At 47.0% G+C, this 21,489-nt stretch overlaps 1 protein-coding gene across 2 annotated transcripts in view; it reads right to left on the reverse strand.

Moving 5' to 3' along the window:
• The window catches only part of EZH1 (enhancer of zeste 1 polycomb repressive complex 2 subunit), a 394,387-nt gene that overhangs the window by 333,960 nt on the left and 38,938 nt on the right, over positions 1-21,489 (reverse strand). The window contains exons 1-2 of one of the 2 annotated variants that reach the window (XM_040329823.1): positions 19,187-19,385; positions 14,774-14,894 (exon numbers count right to left, since the gene is read on the reverse strand). In XM_040329823.1, coding sequence (XP_040185757.1) covers positions 14,774-14,894; positions 19,187-19,281 — 216 coding nt within the window. In that variant the 5' untranslated portion in view covers positions 19,282-19,385. Of the gene's footprint in view, positions 1-14,773; positions 14,895-19,186; positions 19,386-21,489 lie in introns of those variants that run through there. The other variant, XM_040329824.1, reaches the window with a different exon arrangement.

Here is a 21,489-nt window from a genome sequence, read left to right on the forward strand (position 1 = left end):
TGAGTCGATACCAACACCGACTTCTGTAGGTTCAGCACCCAAACGAACTCTTGAAGAGTCTGACTGGCGATCGTCACATTCTCCTCTAATTCTGAGCCCGAAGCGGCTCTGAGCAGGAGGTCGTCCAAGTAGCCCACGATATCGATTTCTCACTATCTCAGCAAGACCAGAATCGGAGCGAGCACCTTGGTGAAAACCCTTGGTGCTGATGCCAGGCCAAAACGGGAGAGCCACAAACTGGTAGTGGTTGTCCCCGACCGCAAAGCGAAGAAACCTCTGATGCCTGGAATATATGGGGACATGCAAGTATGCGTCCTTGATGTCCAAGGATGCCAGAAAATCCCCCGGATGGAGTACAGTGACCACACAGCGAACTGATTCCATCCTGAATTTTCGTACCCTCAAAAAAGCGTTGAGGGCCTTGAGATCCAGGATTGGATGGATCCCTTCCTTTTTCGGGACTACAAACAGATTGGAGTAGAATCCCTGAAACCTTTGGCAGTGGTACAGGTACTATTACCTCGCGCCTCAGCAGGTCCTGCACTGCCCCCAATAGGGCGTTCCGACAAGCCGGAAGAAGATGAAGGTTTGAGGGAAAGAATCTGTTTGGTGGACAAGAAAGAAACTATCTTGTATCCTGATGAAAGCACTTCGCAAACACACGGGTCAGAAAGCAGAGAGTCGGGTGGGGAACGCTTACCTGCGGGCCCAGACTGACGAAAACCCTGTTAGTCTTACCGGTAACGGTATTTCCAGGAACCTTCCAGGACAGCTACTTGAGAGATGATTGGTTCCGCCCTCTACAGGAAACACAAAGCATATACAATTTAAAAGGCACCTCCCTTTCCTCTGACCCTCAGTTGTTTAGAAGATCAAGTAAACCTCCACCAAAGTGCACTCGGCAGAGGAAAAAAAAAAAAAACACAAAAACAAAACACCACCACCAGGTGAAAGTAATATAGGGTGGGAATATAGATTCTTTCCTGGAAGGTTCCTGGAAATACCGTTACTGGTAAGACTAACGGGGGTTTTCCCCCCTCACCTTCCAGGACAGCTACTTGAGAAGATAAGCAAGATCCTATACCTTAGGAAGGGACAACAGCCTGAAACACTTTCCTACAAAAGGAAAAGTCCTGGCTGGAAAGCATCTGAACTAATGTTTTACAAATGCATGAGAGGAGTACCAGACGGCAGCTTTAGAAATTTCTTCCCATGATGCCCCCGCTCTTTCTGCCCATGACGTAGCAATGGATCTTGTAGAATGAGCCCCAATTCTAGAAGGAGGGATACGACCTGATGCTTCGTAAGCTTCACAGATAGCTTTCCTAATCCATCTAGCAATAGAGCTTTTAGACGCTTTGGACCCCTTCTTGGAGCCACTGAACAATACTAACAGCTGGGAGGAACTTCTAAAACCACTGGATTTCTTTAGGTAAAGTAGAAGACATCTCTTTATGTCTAAAAAACTAAATCTTTCCTCCTCCGCATTCTTGGGAGAGGTACAGAAACTAGGCAGGACTACTTTCTGGGACCCATGAAAGTTAGAAGATACTTTGGGCAAATAGAAAGGATCAGGCCTAATCACTACCCTGTCCTCTAGAATCCTCAGGAAGGGGTCTTTACAGGAAAGGGACTGTAGATCTGAAATCCTTCTCCCTGACGTAATAGCTAAAAGGAAGGAAATCTTTAAAGGAAATACATTTCAGGGAAGCTTCATGCAAAGGCTCAAAGGGAGCCCTTTTTAGAGCATTTAACACCAATGATAGATCCCAAGGAGGCACATGTTTTACGATCCTGGGAGCATGTCTAGATCTGGCTGAAAGGAACCTCCTGACTAATGGATCTTCCGCTAGCCTCTTGTCTGAAAACACAGACAGGGCCGCAACCTGAACCCTAAGGGTGCTGACAGATAGACCTTTCTCCACTCCCTTGTACAAAAAATCCAATATACAGGGAGTGGAAAAATAATCTATTCCGGATTTCCTTTGCAAAGAATTAAACATTTTCCAAACTTTCCCATAGATTCTCCTAGTTACCAACTTGCGGCTTTCCAGGATAGTTTGAATAACTTTCTCTGCACACCCTCTCAACTGTAAGATGCGCCGCTCAGCCTCCAGGCCGTCAAATGTAAGGTCTGAGGGCTTTGATGCAACAGTGGTCCCTGATGGAGAAGATCCTTCTGATCTGGTAGGGGCCATTGAAGAGGCACAGAGAGGGTCTTCAGAGAGGAAAACCAACTCCTCCTGGGCCACCAGAAGGCAATCAGAACCACTTCTGCCCGATCCTGAATAATTTTTAGAACTACCAGAGGTAAGAGGGGAAAAGGAGGGAAGGCATAGGCCAGAGCGAAATCCCATGGGAAGAAGAGAGCATCCATCCCAAAAGGACCCTGTCTCGCTCTCCAGTGAGAAAATGCCAGCAGCTTTCTGTTGGAGACAAAAAGATCCACTGCAGGAAGACCCCATCTTAGAAAAATCTCCCGAAACGTGCCTTGATGTAGCTCCCAACAGCTGGAACTGATGCTCACTCTGCTCAGATAGTCCACCAGCGTATTTGCTGAACCCCTGATGTGGACTACTCTGATTGAAGTGACATTGATTTCTGCCTCGGACAGAATCTGTTGTGATAGTGTTAGAAGCGACGCAGAACGAGTGCCCCCTTGCTTGTTCAGGTACGCCACCATAGTGGCATTGTCTGAAAAAAAAAAAAAAAAACAATAGGTCTTTCGAACCAACCCTCTTTTGCAGAGTCAAGAGAGCTTTCCCTACAGCATGTAGTTACCTGAAACTTGAGGAGCGGCCTGCCTCCTCTGGGAACCAGGCTCCCTGGGCCTGTCAGCCCTGAGAGTGCGCACCCCAGGCTCACAGACTTGCATCTGTAGTAACTTTTACAGGAGCATGTTGCGCCCAGTTCTTCCCTCCCTGCAGGTGTTCCCACTGCTCCCACCAGGAGAGATTGAGAAAATCCTCTATTTGCAGCTGAACCAGCTGATCTAGAGAATCCTTCCTGCGATCTCAATGGTTCAAGAGAAACGCCTGAAGGGGTCTGAAGTGTAATTGGGTCCAGGGCACCCCTGGGATGGCTGCAGTCAATAATCCTAATAACTGCATGATCTGCCGAAGCGCGGTCTGTGGGAGCAATTTGAAGGCCTGCACGGCGAGAAGAAGTTATAAAATGTTCTCCTCGGGAAGAAAAACCTTCTGAGCAACAGAGTCTATTAGATAACCCAGAAAAAGTCTTGTCTGGAAGGGTACCAGACAAGACTTCTGTTGGTTGACTTTCCACCCCAGATTCTAAAAGGTCCGCAAAACCAACTGCAGATCCCGGATAAGGGACTCTTTGTCTCGGGCAAAGATCAGAAAATTGTCCAGATATGGGACTATCGATACACACTCTGCATCCGAAAAAAGGCCATGACTTCAGCCATGAACTTTGTAAAAATTCTGGGCGCTGCCGAGAGACCGAAAGGAAGGGCATTGAACTGCCAATGACTCGGCCCATTGTCCATGAGAATCACAAATCTGAGGAACCTTCGGTGGTTCTGGCAGATTGGAACATGAAGATAAGCGTCCTGAAGATCCAGGGTAACCATGAAGACCTCTGGCCACAATAGATTCCTTACAGAATAAATGTTTTCCATCCGGAAACCTCTGTAGAGAATGTATTTGTTCAGGATGCTTAAAGTGGATGTAAACCCCAAAAAACATTTTTTTTGTTTTTGATGTCACAATGTAGAGTATAAGATTCCCCATCATCTGTGCCCAGTCTTGCCACACAGAGTTAATCCAGCGATGAGCAATCCTCTTTTAATGTTCAGTGAAAATTAACAGAATTCCAGATAAAAACTTGCCAAATTATAAAGTCCGTTTCTCTGTTCTTGCTTTGTGTTACAGGTTATTTACATATCTAGAGCTTGGACATGTTTATCATATGTTATGTTATGTTTATCATAATATGAGGTGATCCAAAGTTCATTGTATATTACCAGGATATGTAAATAACCTGTAACACAAAGCAAGACCAGAGAAACGGACTTTATAAATTTGGCAAATTTTTATCTGGAATTCTGTTAATTTTCACTGAACATTAAAAGAGGATTGCTCAGCGCTGGATTAACTCTGTGTGGCAAGACTGGGCACAGATGATAGGAAATCTTATACTCTACATTGTGACATCAAAAAAAGAAAAAATATTTTTTGGGTTTACATCCACTTTAAATTGATGACCATCCGGAAGCCACCGGAGGCTTTTTGAACCAAAAAGACGTGGGAATAAAATCCACGGAATTTTTGATTTTCGGGAACAGGGGATATGACCCCTTCTGTTTCCCACATGGAAACTAGATTCATCATGGCTTGCCGTCTTTCTTGGTTTCTTGGCAGATGAGTAAGAAAAAATCTCTGGGGGGGAAGACTTTTGAATTCCAACCTGTAACCCCTTTCCAATGTTTGAAGAATAAAGGAATTGTCGGAAATGGCTGAAGGAGCAAAGAGAGTCCCCTTCTTCTGCTCATCGCCAACCACAGTTACCAGACCTAGGAAAAACAAAAAACTTGTCAGTGCTCCTGGAGGGTCTGGAAACACAAAACAACTGAGGGTCAGAAGAAAGGGAGGGACATTTAAAATTCTATCCGATTTGTGTTTCCTGTAGAGGGCGGAGCCAATCATCTCTCAAGTAGCTGTCCTGGAAGGTGAGGGGGAAAATACCGCATCTGAGCACAAAAGGAGGGCCCTGGCCTACGGTGTGGCTCCTTACCTTTTCGGGATTGTGGGAGCGACATGCTCTTACCCCCAGGTGGCATCTTTAATAAGGTCATCCAGCAAGGCTCCAAATAGCCTCTCTCCTCGGAAAGGCAAATCTGCCAGAGCCTTCTTGGAAATCTGGTCAGCGGACCAGCGTTTTAGCCAAATCAGGTGACGTAGTACCACAGCAGATACTGAGGCTCTGGAGAGCAAGGGAGCCGTATCCAAGGCTGCATCGCTGACATATTTAAGGCCATGCACCACCTGGTCGGCCAACTCCACACAGACCGGGGAAGCCTGTCGCTTCTCCAGCTCACTGTGCAACAATTTTGCCCACTCAGTAAGAGTCTGTGACACCAGTGCCACAGCCAATACTGGTCGCAATGCTGACCCCAGCGTGGTGAACATGGACCGGGCCACCGCTTCAGACCTCCCGTCAGTAGGGTCCTTGAATGCAGGGGTCCCCTCTACCGGATATGTGGTGAACTTGTTCAACCTAGACACCGGGGGGTCCACAACCGGGGGAGATGCCCATTTTTTTATTTATTTTTTTATAAAAAATTATTTATAACCGAGAAGCCGGTCCATCCAGCCACAACAGTACATTTACAACATCAACATTGGTGCAGAGACAGAAATAAATATACACATAGACACACAGCATTATACATGGCATAGAGAACAGTCATCCTCCTGTTGGGCATGTGTCTCCCAAAGAAGGCAGCGAGGGCCCAAGCGGGAAAGCCACTATGAGCCCGTACTCTTCCGGTGTACCGCCCTAATGGGCCGCCAACTCTCATCTCTATCAAGAACTAGGACGTTCCATAACATGTTATAGAACCAAACACCTGGGCCCGGCCGGTCCAGCCTCCCCTCCTATTTTCCTTTTTCCCTGAAGAGAATAGAATAAAAGCAGATAATAATAGAGAGAGAAATAGAGAAGAGTGGGATGGGGGGGTTGCACGAGCAAAAATACTGCAAGGCGCCCCAAAGGGAGTAATCTTTTCTTTGGCTATCTCCATTACTGAAAGGTCAGGTACCACTCCCGTAATGGAGTGGTCGGGGGTCATTCAGTCCCTCTAAGATTCTGTCCCTCTTCTGAATATTTAAAAATGTTCCACAACTGCCAGGTTCTGGAGTACGCTTCCTGTCTTTGCTGACTGGAGAGGATCAAGTCTTCCATGCAACTGATCTCATCTACTCTTTTAAGCCAGAGAGCTATGGTCGGCGGGTGAGGGGACTTCCAGTGGAGAGGCACGCAGAATTTAGCTGCGTCTAAAAGGTGACGCACAATTGATTTTTTGTAGGCCCCAGCTGGGTAATGCGGCGTACCTCTTCCCAAAAGCCCCTGATCTGGGGGCACGACCAGAACACATGAAGAAGTGTACCCCTGTCTTGTTGACATCTCCAGCAGATGTCAGAGGAGGTAGGGAATATTTTATTCAGGAGGTCTGGGGTTTTATACCACCGTGTGAGGATTTTGTAATTTGTTTTCTGAATTTCGGAGCACAAGGAGGACTTGTGGGTAAATCGAATTATGTTTTGTTTCTTATTGGTAGAGAACCGTGTGTCCAGATCCCTTTCCCACTTAGTAAGGGCCGGTATCTGGTAGTCACCAGGAGGAACGATCAACAAAGAATACATCAAAGAGAGAGCATGAAGCAAAACCCCATTCTCTTTGCATAGTTCCTCCATAGTTGTGGAAGGATTCCGTGGTTCCGGTGGGGGGGGGCTGGGAGGCTGCTCAGGAAGTGGCTAAGCTGGTGTGCCCTCATAAAGTCAAGACGGTACGTGCCGGCGGGATCTGCAAACTCTGTCACTGACTTCCACCGCCCCATAGAGCTAAAGTGGGATGCCTGGAAAAACCCTGCATTCCGAAGGTCAAGAAATTTCTTATCCCGCAGGCCCAGTTCAAATTGGGAGTGGCCAATAATAGGTCTGAGGTGGGGGTTTTGGGTAGACAGGAAGAACTGCGAAAACAATCTTAATCGTGTTCCCTACCAATGGATGATGTGTAGTTTGTGAGGGCAGTGCAATGTGGCACCAAGGAGCTCTGTGCATGGGCACATCGCATTGCCCCTGTTACACCTGTGTCCAGAGCTTAGTGTCTCCATGACGGCACCAATCAAGTAGCCTTCCAAGATGTGCCGCATGTTAATAAGTCCGAACCTCCGGCAGCGCCAGGCCTCCGTGCAGCTTCGGAAGAGAGAGTATCTTCCTATGCAAACGTGACTTCTTCCCTGCCCAAAGGAAGAGAGTGAATGTGGAGTGGACTTGCTTAAAATAGTCTCCTGGGATATGGATCGGGAGGGCCTGCATGAGGTAGAGAAATGTGGGTAGTATTGTCATCTTAAGGATGTTACAGCGGCCCACCCAAGAATGCAGGCCGCTGGTCCATTGAGCTAGCAGTTTCTGAACTTCGTTCAGAAGAGGGGGGAAATTCAGCCTGAACAGTTGTGAAAGTGAAGAGGGTATATACGTCCCCAGGTATTTCAGCGCTACCTCCATTTTTGTTTAAAACTGCCCTGAGCCAGGTAAGCTGTTGTGGTAAACCTATGCCCATGGCCTCTGAATTGTCAGGTTGATCTTCAAGTTAGATAGTCGTCCGTATAAGTCAAATTCCCGTAGGAGATTCGGTAGGGAAATGTCTGGGTTGGTGAGAGTAAACATTAGGTCATCCGCATAAGCGGATACTTTGTACTGTGTGCCCTTGGTTCGTATACCGGTGATGTCAGGATTTAGTCGTATGTGGCACAAAAAGGGTTCTAAGGAAAGAGCAAATAAAAGGTGGCGAAAGGGGACATCCCTGTCTCGTCCCATTGGTAATAGGGAACAAATCCGAGAGTACTTCATTGGCTCTGACCCTTGCCGTCGGCTCTCTGTACACCGCTGAAACCCAGTTCCGCTTTTTGTCGTCCAGACCTATGTAATTCAACGTTGTCATCATAAACTGCCAGTCTACCCGGTCGAATGCCTTTTCAGCGTCTGTCCCTACGAATAAACTAGGTGTCTTACTATTGGTCGCTATGTGCAAGAGGTTGAGGACCTTAGTGGTGTTGTCTCTGGCCTCTCTAGATGGTACAAAACCCACCTGGTCTAGATGTATTAGGTGCGGGAGATGTCTTTGCAGCCTGGAGGCCAGGATTTTAGTAAACAGTTTAAGGTCAGTGTTTAGGAGAGATATTGGACTGTAGCTCCCACAATGAGTCAGGTCCTTGTCGTCTTTCGCGATCACAGAGATTTGGGCCTGTAAAGTGGTAGTATGGAACGATTTCCCCGAGCTCAGGTCATTGTATAGTCGTATCATGTGCTGACCTAGGGAAGGTAGCAAGGTTTTGTAATAAGCGACGGTGAGGCCGTCAGGGCCCGGGGCTTTGCCCGGCTTAGCGCCTTTTAAGGCGAGCTGGAGCTCCGGTAGAGTGATGGGACCCTCTAGACTCTCTCCTGCTTCAGTCGGTAGGGAGGGCATAAGGGACGTGGAAATGTATTCTAGCACTGTTTCCCGAGCGGGCGGGGCCTTGTCTAAGTTGTATGGGGAGCTATAGAATGTCCCAAATTCTCGCGTATTTTTGTTGGGGCATAGACTGCTTTTGTCCTGTATTGGACACAGTGCAGGGGATGTAGGACGCGAGTCGTTGCGTGCGCAGTGTGTTGGCCAACAGTTTGCCACATTTATTGCCCGATTCGTAGGCTTTCCGTCGGCAGAATTGTAATGCCGCTTTGGCCTTAAAGTGTAGGACGTCTGTCACCTGCAAACGCACAGTGTGAAGTTCAGCGCCAAGCTGTCTGGTTGGGGCAGTTTTGTGGGCAGTTTCCAAAGAGTGCAATTTAGTGAGGAGTGAGCTCAATTGGGCCGACCATTCCCTTTTCAGCCTCGCGCCGCGTTTGATAAGCACACCCCGGATCACGGCCTTGTGTGCCTCCCAAACTACCCCAGCGTCACTGTCAGGGGTACTATTAGTGGTAAAGTAGTGTCCCAACTCCTTAATCACTTCTGTCCTGACCTCAGTATCTTGCAGGAGGCCCTCATTAAGTCTCCATACAGGCTTCCGACCCCCATTGGAGTCAGAGATGGTGTATTTTAAGGCAATCGGGGCATAGTCAGACCATGTAATCGACCCAACGGATACGTCTTGGATCACGTGGAGTTTCCCGTGGGGTAGTAGGAAGTATGTATCCTCCATCAGGATTAAGGGAATGTTTAGGTCGCCTCCCACTATCAAATGGCCCTCTGCGAAGCGTTGAATCTGCTCCAACCGCCTCATGAGGAATACGTCCTGGTGAACATTAGGGGCATATAGATTGGCAAAGGTCACCTTCTTTTCTCCCATCGTGCCCTTCAGGAACAGGAATCGCCCCTCCTTGTCCGTTCGGACATCTAAGGGCATCCATGGCACTTTCGCGGACACGAGAATAGAGACTCCCCTAGATTTAGCCTCCGAATACCGAGAGTGGTAGATTCTGGGGAAGTATCTATTTTTTAGGAGCGGCAGGTGGCTTTCCTTAAAATCCCCTAAAAAACACAACATCTGCTTCCAGGCGCTGCATGTCATGCAACAGCATGCGTCTTTTTTCGGGTGTATTGAGGCCCTTCACGTTCAGTGAAACATAGTTAAGCACGTCCATGCTCGTGCAACAGGGAGGGGGGGAAGCTAGGTGGTCCCTAAGAAGGAAAGAAGGAGGGATAGAAAGAAAGGAAAAGAGAGAGGAAGAAGGAGGAAAAAGAAAGAGAGGCAAGAGAGAAGAAAAAGGTCAGATGGCGTACACCAGGGGGTGTAGCCAAAAAACGTCTACTAAAGGTAGCCCAAATCGGCTAAGGCACTCCCCGGATTTAATCTGGATATCGAGCGCAGTCCTAATTGGGGGAGAGACTAGACAGGGCCAGGAAACAAGCTCCCAGCCCTCTCCACCCAACCCCGCATTATGTAACAAACCACAAACCAGCATGTCATGATAGGAATATATATGGCATTCAAACTGGTAACAGAGATAACATTAAAAAAAAAACAGGGACTAATAAGTCAACAAGTGCAAACAGTGCAAATAATCAGTTCTGGGTGATGGAAGATGGATAACCAAAGTCTCTATCATGAAGAAACCTAAGCAAAAAGCCCCCCCACCCACCGATTCCGCCCAATTAGTCATCCCCCCCCCCCCCCATCTCTCATAGAGTTACTGTACACATTGAAGTAAAGTCCCGGTCAGTAACTGGCAGCAGAGCAATATCATTTCCTGGGTGCCTTCATCTTCAGCAGCCTGAAGTAGTACCCCACCCCCTCCCACAGCTGGGCCAAATGGAGACCTCATATGTATGGTTTCCTCCACGGTCCTCCACCTTCCCCGGGAAACTCCCACCCCGGACCACAAAAAGCATCCCTAAATGGGAGCAACCACTCGTGGGTCTTCCGGTTGCCGTAGGCTCCATGTGAATCAGTACCGTGCCAGCACGATTTCAGCTGCTCTCATCACCCACAAGCCCGTCTCGCATCAGGTCCGCACCATATGGCCAGTGAGCTGTCCCTCGTTCAGGGCCCTATGTCTCAGGGGCGCCGTAGGTCACTCTGGGGATAAGGCTCGGGAGTAAGGCCAGGGCCTCTCAATCGGGCGGACAGAGCAGCAGAGCAGGCCAGAAGGGTGAATCTTGACACGGTGGAGAGTAGGAGCCCCCTGACTCAACTCCGTGGAGGAGCAATGATGAAATCAAAATGTGTGAGGGGGGGGACCCTGGCTGCGGAGCAAAAATACCGGGTAACGTCAGGGTAGGCCGAACATCAAGGGAGGAGGGGAGAGAGAACATGGGGCCCCAGTGGGTGCACCCTTAACGAGAGTAGCAGGTGGGCGAAAACGGGTGACAGGGATGCGCGGCCCAAGGCCTACTCACGTGGTGCCTCACCCCGAGCCGAATGACGTCTCTGTCTGCCCCTCTGTTGACGGGGTTGCAAGCAGGGCTGTGGAGTCGGTAGATAAATGTTCCGACTCCGACTCCTCAGTTTTATGTACTTCCGACTCCCCGACTCCGACTCCTCTGTATTAATATGCAAATGTATTTTATACATTCCTTGAGGGAAAGAAACGCAACCTACCACAGGACTACTGGCTGGGAAGCCAACAGTCTACTGTATTGCACAGTTTAAGCAAAAGACAAACACAATGAAAACAAAGTTTTTTTTTTTTTTTTTTATTAATCAATCAAGTGGCTGGATAGTAGCAGCAGGCATAAACATCAGGAACAGGATCTTTACCAGTTCAAAAATACAAACCACATTATTTGGTTGTTTTAGAACAAAAACAAAGCTTATCTATAATGAACCAAAAACAAAATCTGTAAAACCTAGAAATGGTTTATATTAATCTTGAAATGTAGTTATAGGCTTAGCAAATGCAAATCAATTCAATGTAGAGTTCTAAGGAAGAGAATTGCCTCTGCCAGATCCTCTTTCATAGAGGCTCTTAAGTCAAACGTTATTATTTTTAGGGCTGAAAATAACCTTTCGACACTGACTTGGGTGGGTGGCATTGCAGTAACTATTCTGGCCACATCACTAACGATCGCTGGATAAACAAGGATGGCTTCTTCAACAGTAAGTTTTGATGAGCGATCATACTTTTCAACTTCTTTTAGTGCTTTATAAAACTCCTGTTGGAATTTTTTAATTTGGACAATTACTGGTTCTCTAACATGCGTTCCCTGTAAAAGCAGAACACAACACTATGGAAAGTATAAGTATTGCAGCTCCTAATTGTGCGTTGCGTGCCATATAGTGAAGCACATGAAAAGCATGCTTCTTCACGGTCACTTAACGTGTTCGTTTTGCAGTAACGTGAGGCACTGCATGCATTGGTCTTTATTCTTACAGTAGAGAAGTCATTAATTATAACTTTTTGTGAATTGGGACATTTAAACTTGCTTTTTTTTTTATTCCAATCTAAATTTAGTAGGAGTCGGAGTCGGTGCATTGTTTGCCGACTCCGAGTACCCAAAATTTCCCCCGACTCCGACTCCACAGCCCTGGTTGCAAGGGACCCCGATACACCGCTACGCCCGATCTCCCGGTCTGGCGTGGCAGGATCTGAAGCCAGGCGGGCACTTGTATAGGATCCACCTCCAGGAATCGAAAAAGTGCCGGGAGGTCCGCAGCAGTCTGAAGCGTGAAGGCATTGGCTTCCTTGCGAAAGGTAACAGCCAGGGGATATCCCCAGCGGTAGGTATGCTCAGTTTGCCTGGCCAGGTCCAGGAGGGGTCTCAGCATCGCCCTGTGGCGCAATGTAGCCCTGGACAAATCCGGCATGATCTTGATCTGCGAGCCGTCCACTTCAATCTCCCCCTGGTCCCATGCCTGGCACAGGATGGCTTCCTTCTGGACATATCAGTGGAGTCGGCACACAACATCGCGCGGTCTGTCTAGATCCGTTGGCTAGGGGCCGAGTGCCCTATGTGCTCTGTCCATCTCGATCACCGCCTCTGGAAGATCTCTGTCATCTTGGCTCCTATGTTCTCCACATCTGCGGACTCCGGTATGCCCCGGAGCCGCAGGTTGTTTTTGCGGCGACTCTGGTCTTCCACGTCCTCTAAATGGAGCTGTAGTGAGATTGCCGTCTCGCGGTGCTGGTCCCGGGACTGCTCCAGTGCCGATACTCGTGCCTCCAAGGAGGTTACGGACTCCTCTCCTGTCGTCACCCAGTCAGTCAGGATAGAGACTTCCCCTCTCACCTCCTGTATATCCCGTCTGTGCGTTTCTTCCAATCGCAGGATCAGGGCCTCTATGTCGGTCCGGGTAGGGAGGGCCTGCAGCAGTGCCCTAATTTCTTGGTCTAGACCCACAGTATCCGTCGTCTGCTCCTGGGAAGATTCTGTGCCGGTATCAGCTCCACTGGAGCCTGGTAACTGGGCCTCCTCCGCAGCTCCACGTGTGGGGCCTCGTGGCACTGCTAGTCCGGGAGATATTTCCTGCAGGAGCTTGAAATATTTCTGGATCTCACCAGAAATCTTGCCAGCCAGGGTCCCCCTCGTTGCCGCTCTGGTCCCGTATCTTTTGGCAGAGTTCATGCCGGTTAAAAGGCATTTTTTAGCCAGGAATTGGGGGATCAGGCAGGGAGCTCTGAGAAGCATCTTCACTCAGCCATGCCCAGGCCATGCCCCCCGAGATGCCAATTTTTTCAAAAGGGTAACGGACCGCCATGCGTTTTGGGACTGCAAAGGTCCTCTGAGGTCAATCCCATTCCTTGTCTATAAACTTATCAAAATAAGTCATGTAAGGAAAAACTTTAGCAGTGCCGGTCGACTTGCGGGACCCAAATGGGACCCGCACCACAGTAGATGCCCCAGTCGCATCCTCCTCGTAGTCCGGCCTACCCTGACGTTACCCGGTGCCCGGTATTTTTGCTCCATAGCGGGGGTCCCCGCCCTCACACATTTTGATTTCATCTTTGTTCCCCCATGTGTCAATCAAAAGTGTCCGATGTGTCCGCCATAATGTCGCAATCACGAAAAAAAAAAAAAAACGCTGATCGCGTAGTAGTAAAAAAAATTATTAATAAAAATGCCATAAAACGATGCCCTATTTTGTAAACTCTATAAATTTTGCGCAAACCAATCGATAAACGCTTATTGCGTTTTTTTTTATACCAAAAATAGGTAGAAGAATACGTATCGGCCGAAACTGAGGGGGAAAAAAAAATTTATAACTTTTTTGGGGATATTTATTATAGCAAAAAAGTAAAAAAAATATATATTTTCTTTCAAAATTGTCGCTTAATTTTTATTTATAGCGCAAAAAATAAAAACCGCAGGGGTGATCAAATACCACCAAAAGAAAGCTCTATTTGTGGGAGAAAAAAGGCGCCAATTTTGTTTGGGAGCCACGTTGCATGACTGCGCAATTGTCAGTTAAAGCGACACAGCGCCGAATCGCAAAAAGGGGCAAGGTCCTTAACCTGCATAATGGTCCGGGTTTTAATCGCTTAAAAAATAAAAAAAAATTATGAAGAAATTGTATTTATTTATTTTTTTAAATGTATTGGATATGTTTAATAGCAGAAAGTAAAAAATATATTTTCTTCAAAATTGTTTATTTTTTGGGGTTTATAGTGCAAAAAAAACAAAAAAAAATTCAGGGTCCCAGGACATAAACTTGGACCAGTTGAGAAAACTGGAAAGATAGCACTGGACCAAAAAAGCTTATTTTACTGGTATTGTTATCTTAAGGTATTACTGTTGGTGTAGAAAGAAATTATCGCTCAAGGTGGGTCTGCTGGACAATCAGTAGCTGCTCAGGAGGCCAGGAGTGCCGGCAATGCACAAGGCAAAATGTAGAAGTTGAAAGGATGTTTTTTTTGGAGGTGCGGCTGTCCATCCTTTCAACTTCCACATTACTGTTGGTGTAAATGATCTGGTTCCTGGGCAGGCGGCTTCTGCACCCCAGAGGATCTCCACAAGTCTCCTTGGCTTGTAGTGCGATGTAAAAAAAAGGGTTGAAAATGAAGCTCCACACCACTGTTAAGAGGTCCAGATACTACTTTATTCCACTAAAGATCAGGGGTCCATTTTAAAAAGTAGCCAATGCATTTTGGGGGCACAAGTGCCCTCCTTCATCAGGGCTTGACTGGCCACAAAGTGAACAAGCCAAAAGTGAACTGGACCTACAATGGTATTTTTTCCAGTGTGAATTCAAAGCAAAGGCCAAATCAGCAGCTTGTTTGGCTGCCAAACAAGCCACTGACTAGACCTGTGCTTTGAATTCAAGATTCTGTAACAGGTTGCAAGGCAGAATCTGCAATGGAGAAAAAGGCTTTGAAAGTTAAGATAAGGAGTGAGAAAAGGTAGAAAAGGTTTGCTTCTCATTAAGCAGTGAGAAAACGCTGGTTCCCTTTTCACGCTAGCAAAAAATTCAGGCATTCTGGGAGTGGGTGGAATTATACTGCCCTTACAGCTTTGTTTGCCAGTGTCCAGTCTCCTGAAGGCAGCAGAATAACCCAAATGCATCTACATAAACATTTTTTTTTAAATCAGATTATTTCAAAAGATCACTGACCCCAGCTGCAGTGTTGGCCTGCATTCTCTTTAGCTGTAGAAGACGCATATACTCCAGTCGAGCTCTCTTCTTCCAGTAGAACAGAGACTTGGTGTATTGTGGGCTGGGGGGCTCCATCATCCTGAAGAACAAGAACAGAAGTTACAAATGTTGCACTGGATCCCACAACAACCAGTATGCTGCTTTTGTTGTTTCACATGATAATTTGTGACAGTTGGAAACAAGCTGATTTTCAGGTGTTTTTATTTGAGGGTGTTTGTCCACATATGCAAGTGTTTTAGATGTGTATTTACAAGGATTTTACAATGTGTTTTCAAGCTTCAGGTAATTTTTTTTTTTTTTTTTTCATTCAAAAGGTTTTATTCAAAATAAATGTAGTGTACAACAAGAAATCATAGTACATATACATATACATAATGGCCCATGAAAGGGTATACAAACATATAAGAGGTGTTATTTATACACAGAACGCAGCTGTGTGTTGTATAAGTTGCATATAGTCCAATTTTGACATTCTCATATATAAAGTTTAAGTATTTAACAGTGTGTAAAGTATTTTATTTTGGGTCATTAAAGTTCAGATTGCTGTTATAAGATTTAGGATTAGAATTAAGTATCCAGTATGAAGAGGGGGGTAAAAGAGAGAGAATGGAGTGGGTTGGGAATACAGAGGTATAGTGACTGAGGTATTCATTGGTATAGTATCACAATCTAGTACATTGTGTGTGGTCAAGTTTTCGTGTATGCTGTGAGGCGGGCATATTCATCAGAAAATTTAAATGAAAACCAGGGAGACCACATCTTGTGGAATTGGTCTATAGAATCATTGGCTTGTGCCACCGTGTCTTCCATTTCGCATATCTCTGCTACTTTGAGTAGCCAGGTCTTGATGGTGGGTACAGATGGAGTTTTCCAGTACACTGGGACTAAGGACTTGGCTGAGGTCAGCAAGTGTCTGGACAGAGAGCATTTGTAGCTTTTAAGTGAGAAGCTGTTTATGTTAAGAAGGCAGCATGCGGCATCTAAAGATAGGTTTATATCTGTCATAATATTAACTATCCTGATGACTTCTAGCCAATAAGGAGTTATCATTGGGCATTGCCACCATATGTGATAGAGTGTGCCTACCTCTACTTTACAGCGCCAACATCGGTCAGAGGATCCGGGGTACCATCTGCTCAATTTAACCGGGGTTGCGTACCAGTGGGTCAGCATTTTATAAGATGTCTCCTGCATCCGGGTGCTGAGGGAGCATTTGTGCGCCAGTATGCATGCCCTGCTCCACTGCCTGTTTGTGATGGGTACTCCCAGCTCCTCCTCCCAACGTTCCCTGAACTTGTCTTCCCTGTCTTGAGCTGGGTCTTGGGACCAGGTGTACGCAAGTGATGTGGCCCTCTGAGTCGGTTGCCCTTTCAAACATATCTCTTCTATGTCAGTTAATTGTCTTGTGAAATGTCCTCTAAGCTTTGGGTTGTTAACATAGCTGCGGATCTGGAAATACGTCCATAAGGGAAGATTAGGGTAAAATCTGTCTGACTTTAGAGCAGTGAAATCCTTCATCTGGCTATTTGAGAAGCATTGGGATGCCAAAAGTGGGGTGTCCTGCAGTGGTGCCTGTAGAGGGCCGTGACCAATTCCCAGAGGGAAGTCGGGGTTATCCCTCAGGGGGTTCAGTGGGCCTAGCTGTGAAGAGAAGTTTGGGTTTTTGGTAAGTTTACGGAAAATTCTCAGGGTGACACTGACCAATGGGTGGTTTTTTAATGCCGCTGGGCAGCCTGCCCAAGGAATCCAGGGTAGGAATTTGAGTGGAGTTGTGCTGAGAGAGCTTTCTAAGAAGACCCAATCCTTTTCTGTCTCATGGCAGTGCCAATCTACAATTCTGGCGACATGTGAGGCATAATAGTAGCGTCTAAAATCTGGTAGGCCCATCCCACCCTCTGCTTTGTTCTTTGTGAGAAGGTGAAATCTAATTCGGGGGCGTTTGTGTGCCCATACAAAGTTAAGTTGGAGGGATTGTAGTTTTTTGAAGAAACTATTGGGGATACTCAGGGGGAGTGTCCCAAGTAGGTACAGGAGTCTGGGCAGAACAGACATCTTGCAGATGGCTGCCCTGCCAAACCACGAAAAATGGCGTGGGTGCCACCCTGCCAGGTCGTTTTCTATGGTCTTGAGCATAGGCATGAAGTTTAACTCAACCGTCCGGGAGATTTGTGATGTGAGCTTAACTCCCAAATACTTGAGGGCCGAAGGCACCCAAGTAAAGGGGCTGTGTTCCTGTATCGTTTTTAACATCGTTTGAGGAACTGAGATGTTTAACGCCTCCGACTTCGTGTAGTTGATTTTCATATTGGATAAATATCCAAAAAATGAAAATTCTGTCATGAGTTGGGGGATGGACTTTGTCGGGTGAGTCAAAAAAAACAAAAGGTCATCAGCATAGGCTGCTAATTTAAATTCCCTGTCCTCTACCTGGAAGCCAGCTATTTCTTTATTCATCATTATTCTTCGAATAAATGGCTCTAGTGTCAAGATAAATAGGAGGGGCGATAGGGGGCAGCCTTGCCTCGTGCCATTGGTAATATGTATGGTCTCTGATAACGAGCCGTTTATTCTTATTTGAGCCGATGGGTTTTGGTATAAGGCAGAGATCCATGCCATCATATGTTCTCCAATGCCTACATGCCTGCAGGTTTCCATCATGAAGTCCCAGGCTACTCGATCGAAGGCCTTCTCCGCGTCGGTTGACAGGAGAATGCCCTCGATCTTTCGCTGGCTTGCTGCATGGATTAAATTCAAGGATTTAATGACGTTGTCTTTCGCCTCTCGGCCGGGCATGAAGCCTGCTTGTTCAGGCCCCAACAGGGTGGAGAGTAGGGGTCTAAGCCTGGTCGCCATGATTTTCGCTAAAAGCTTATTAACTAAGTTAAGCAGGGAGATTGGCCTGTAACTCGTGCAGAGCGCCGGGTCTTTCTCGGGCTTGGGCAGAACTGTTATGTGTGCTAATAAGAACGACTTCGGAACCTCTCTGGGATTGGAAAATGTGTTTAAGGCTTTGGTCAGGGGGTTCAGGAGGATATCTGAAAATGTTCTGTAGTAAATGGAGGAGAACCCGTCTGGACCTGGGCTCTTTCCTGCCTTGAGGCCTCGTATAGCCGCCTCAACCTCTGCCTGGTCTATAGGCCTTTCAAGTGCCTGTATGTCTGCCGCAGCTAATCTGGGGATTTTGGATGATGTCAAATAAGTCTGGATAATGTGTATCCTATTGCCTTCGGCGGCAACCGGTTTGTGTTGACTAGGTAGGTTATATAATTGTGAGTAGTAGTCTTGAAAGTGCCTGGCGATAAGATTGTCCTCTATGTCCATGGTCCCCGTTTTATTCCTAATGCCTAATATGGCATTTTGAAGCCTCGGGCCTTTTAGGGCCCTAGCTAGGAACCTTCCCGATTTATCCCCATGTTCATAGTAGATTTTTCTTTGAAAGAACAAAAAGCGTTTTGAGGTGGCTTCTAATTTTTGTTTTAGCTTCTTCCTGGCCTCTAGTAGGTCTGTGGCTAGCGCCCCTGATAAGGATTGTTTGTGGGAGGATTCCAGTCTTGATATTAAATCTGTCAGATCTCGGATCTCCTTCTCTCTCTCCCTCTTACGGCGAGCTCCCATCCTGATGAGCTCGCCTCTTATAGAGCATTTATGAGCTTCCCATGTTGACAGAGGATCAACGTCTGGGGTGGAGTTGAGGTTGAAGTACTCAGTGAGGTGGGAGGTCAGTTTCGGGAGCAGCTCAGGGTCAGAGAGAAGTGATGCGTTCAGTCTCCATGAGGGTGGTGGGCGCCCGTGAGTGTCTAAGTCTAACGTCAAGGTTATGGGGGCATGGTCAGAAATTGATTGAATTTGTGCATTCTGTACCGCATGTAGATCCCCCCGGGAAACAAAAAAGTAGTCTATCCTTGAGTACCTGTCATGCGGCACAGAATAATAGGTGAAGTCCCTTCCATCTGGGTGAAGGTATCTCCACACATCCACCAGGTGCATGGAGTTCAGTGCTGTTTTCAGGCTCTTTAGTATTTTATATTGGATGTAAGTCGTCCCGGTGGAAGTATCTACCAAGGGGTTTAGGGGAAGGTTAAAGTCACCTCCAAGGATTATGCCCCCCGAGGCGAAACCCTCCAGTTCCCTAATCAGGCTCCTGCAGAAGGTTAAGTGGGCTGAGTTTGGGAAGTAGACATTAGCCAATGTCAGCGGTATCCCTCTGTATTTTCCCTTCAAGAATATGTATCGCCCTTCCGGGTCCGTCAACCTGCCTGTAATCTCAAAAGTAGCCGTTTTACTGACCAGTATTGACACCCCTTTGGATTTAGCATGGTCATTCGTGGGGTGGAACGCTTTAGTAAAATATGAATCTGTGAGTCTAGGTACCTTGTCAGTCCTGAAGTGCGTCTCTTGAAGGAAAGCGAAGAGAGGCCTACTCTTTCTGAGTTCGCGTAAGACCATTGACCTCTTTTCCGGGACATTCAATCCCCTGACATTGTGGGAGACCACAGTGGTGTTGAGGTCCAGGGTGGAGTACGCCATGGGTCAGTTTGTGCCTATTAGAATGATACTAAGAGATAACAATGAACACTCTAATATGGCAGTCAGTCCCTTTCAGTACAGTATCCTATTGGTAATAGCAATGCTGCTTTTGTACCTCAGACCTGTGGGGGGATCATGGATGGGTGGGGGAAGAAATAAGGTTGAAGAGGAAGGTGAGAAACAAAGAGGAGGAGTGAAAATCACAGAAAGAGAGAGTAAATGTTATATACCTTTATAATAGTTAAACTATCAGTAAGGTTTAATTTGTGTGTCCCGATGAGGTTATGCCCCACTGGGAGACACTGTGTGGGGCGATGTGAGGCAGCCGCCTCGACAACCAACACTCAGCGCCTGTAGTCTGGTGATATAGTTCACTAAACAGATAACAACTAGTAGTAGAAAACCAAGTCCACAGGCGAGAGGCATAGTTCCACAGCCTTTTGTAGCTTAATCATATATTTAAATGTAGTAAGTCTGCAGCAATAACGTTTGGCATTGAACTCAACATTTAGGAAACATTAATAAACAGTAGTTAAGACATAGATACAGCTTATCTATAACCTGTAACTAAGGAAAAACGTGGGTTATCATTTCTAACCATAAGAGTGAGAATAACGGGTAGCTTAAATTTGTGTAATCCTACAACGAACCAATAAGGCTGGCATCTCCGTACAGCTCCCCTAGGTACTTGCGAGAAAGAGTAGCACACCTGCTAGTGTCCCATGTCTCTGTGTGGGCCATGTTTCAAGAATGGGATCGAGTAGGAGGTGTTTTGCTTACCCCAGATGTGTGTAAGTGGTGACCTCTGCAGAAAAAGCCGCGGCGGTTTGGCAGGGAGTTGTACCACGGTGGGCAGTTTGTGTGGTAGGGAACAATTTCACTGTGAGCCACGGGGGTCCGGCATGAACGCGGATGGTTAAAAAACCCCGTTTACAGGGATTGTTACTGGTGCTGTTTGGAGTTCCCCCTTTCCCCCTCCTTCTCCGAGTGAACTGCGGTGGCTGTCAGGTTGTGGCGATGATGGTCAGGGTATGGTGTCCTGTATTTGAAACAACTCCAGTTCCCATCATAGTCTCAAGTGTAAACAAGACGTTCTCCATCAGGGGATAGGGTGTCTACCAAGTGGTCCCAAGCCGTGTTCCTCTTTTTACCAGCTAATGGAAGTTATTTCTTATCAGTAGAATATCATTAACTCACTCCATGGCTGATCAACAGGTGGTTATCAACGTTCGTTCCCTGTGTATCTTGGGTATTAAGACCGTGGTCATACATTCTAGCGTGTTATGTAGGGTGTCTCTGCCGTAGGTCGGTTAGCTCCCTTGCCTTTGTGGGTCAAGGCAGAGGACATTTCATCGCTCAAAAATAAAGGAGTATCGGGATTTCGGCGCATGTTGCATGCGGTACAATGGGTCAATGGGTAGCCGAGCTAATACAGTTATTAAGTGCAGTACATACCGTCCATGGGGTCTTTTGGTTTAACGCTGTGTAGGATTATCAGCTGCCGTCTATCAGTCTTCCATCCTTTCCAGAGCTCCGGAGGGGTGTGCTCTTCCGTGGTTCGGAGTGCCTGCTACTGAGCCTCCCTGGCGACCATGCTTCTGATTCGGGGTGCCTGCTACAGCGTTACCTTGGCGCCCATGTTTCATCTGCTTTGGGTCTTTCCCTTCCGGCGAAGCCATCGGTGAGCACGGGGGACTTCTAGTCGGAGGAGGCAACCGATATTCCTGATACCAGTCCGGGAGCTCCACTTGGGTAAGCTGTAAGTTGGAGCAAAAATATTCCAGGTCTTCCGGGGTTCGTAGGGCATGCTGGCGGCCGTTGTGGGTAACTAGGAGCGCAAAAGGAAAGCGCCAGGTGTACCGCATGCCTTTGTTCCTAAGCTCGTCTAGGAGGGGACGGAGAGCTCTGCGGTTTTTTAAGGTAATCTGCGATAAGTCCTGGAAGAGCAGAATTGTTTCACCGTTGAAGACAATCCGATCATTTCTTCTGGCTTTCTGCATTATTTCTTCTTTGAGAACGAAGCTCTGCAGACAGCAGATTACATCTCTCGGTGGCTGATTATCAGGGCCGCGCGCTCTCAGGGCCCTGTGTGCCCTCACGAACTCGATTTCGGAGTCTTCGGGCCTTTCCAGTAGGTTGTTAAACAA

The sequence above is a fragment of the Rana temporaria genome, chromosome 12 (assembly GCF_905171775.1).
Source record: "Rana temporaria chromosome 12, aRanTem1.1, whole genome shotgun sequence".
Lineage (NCBI taxonomy): Eukaryota > Metazoa > Chordata > Amphibia > Anura > Ranidae > Rana > Rana temporaria.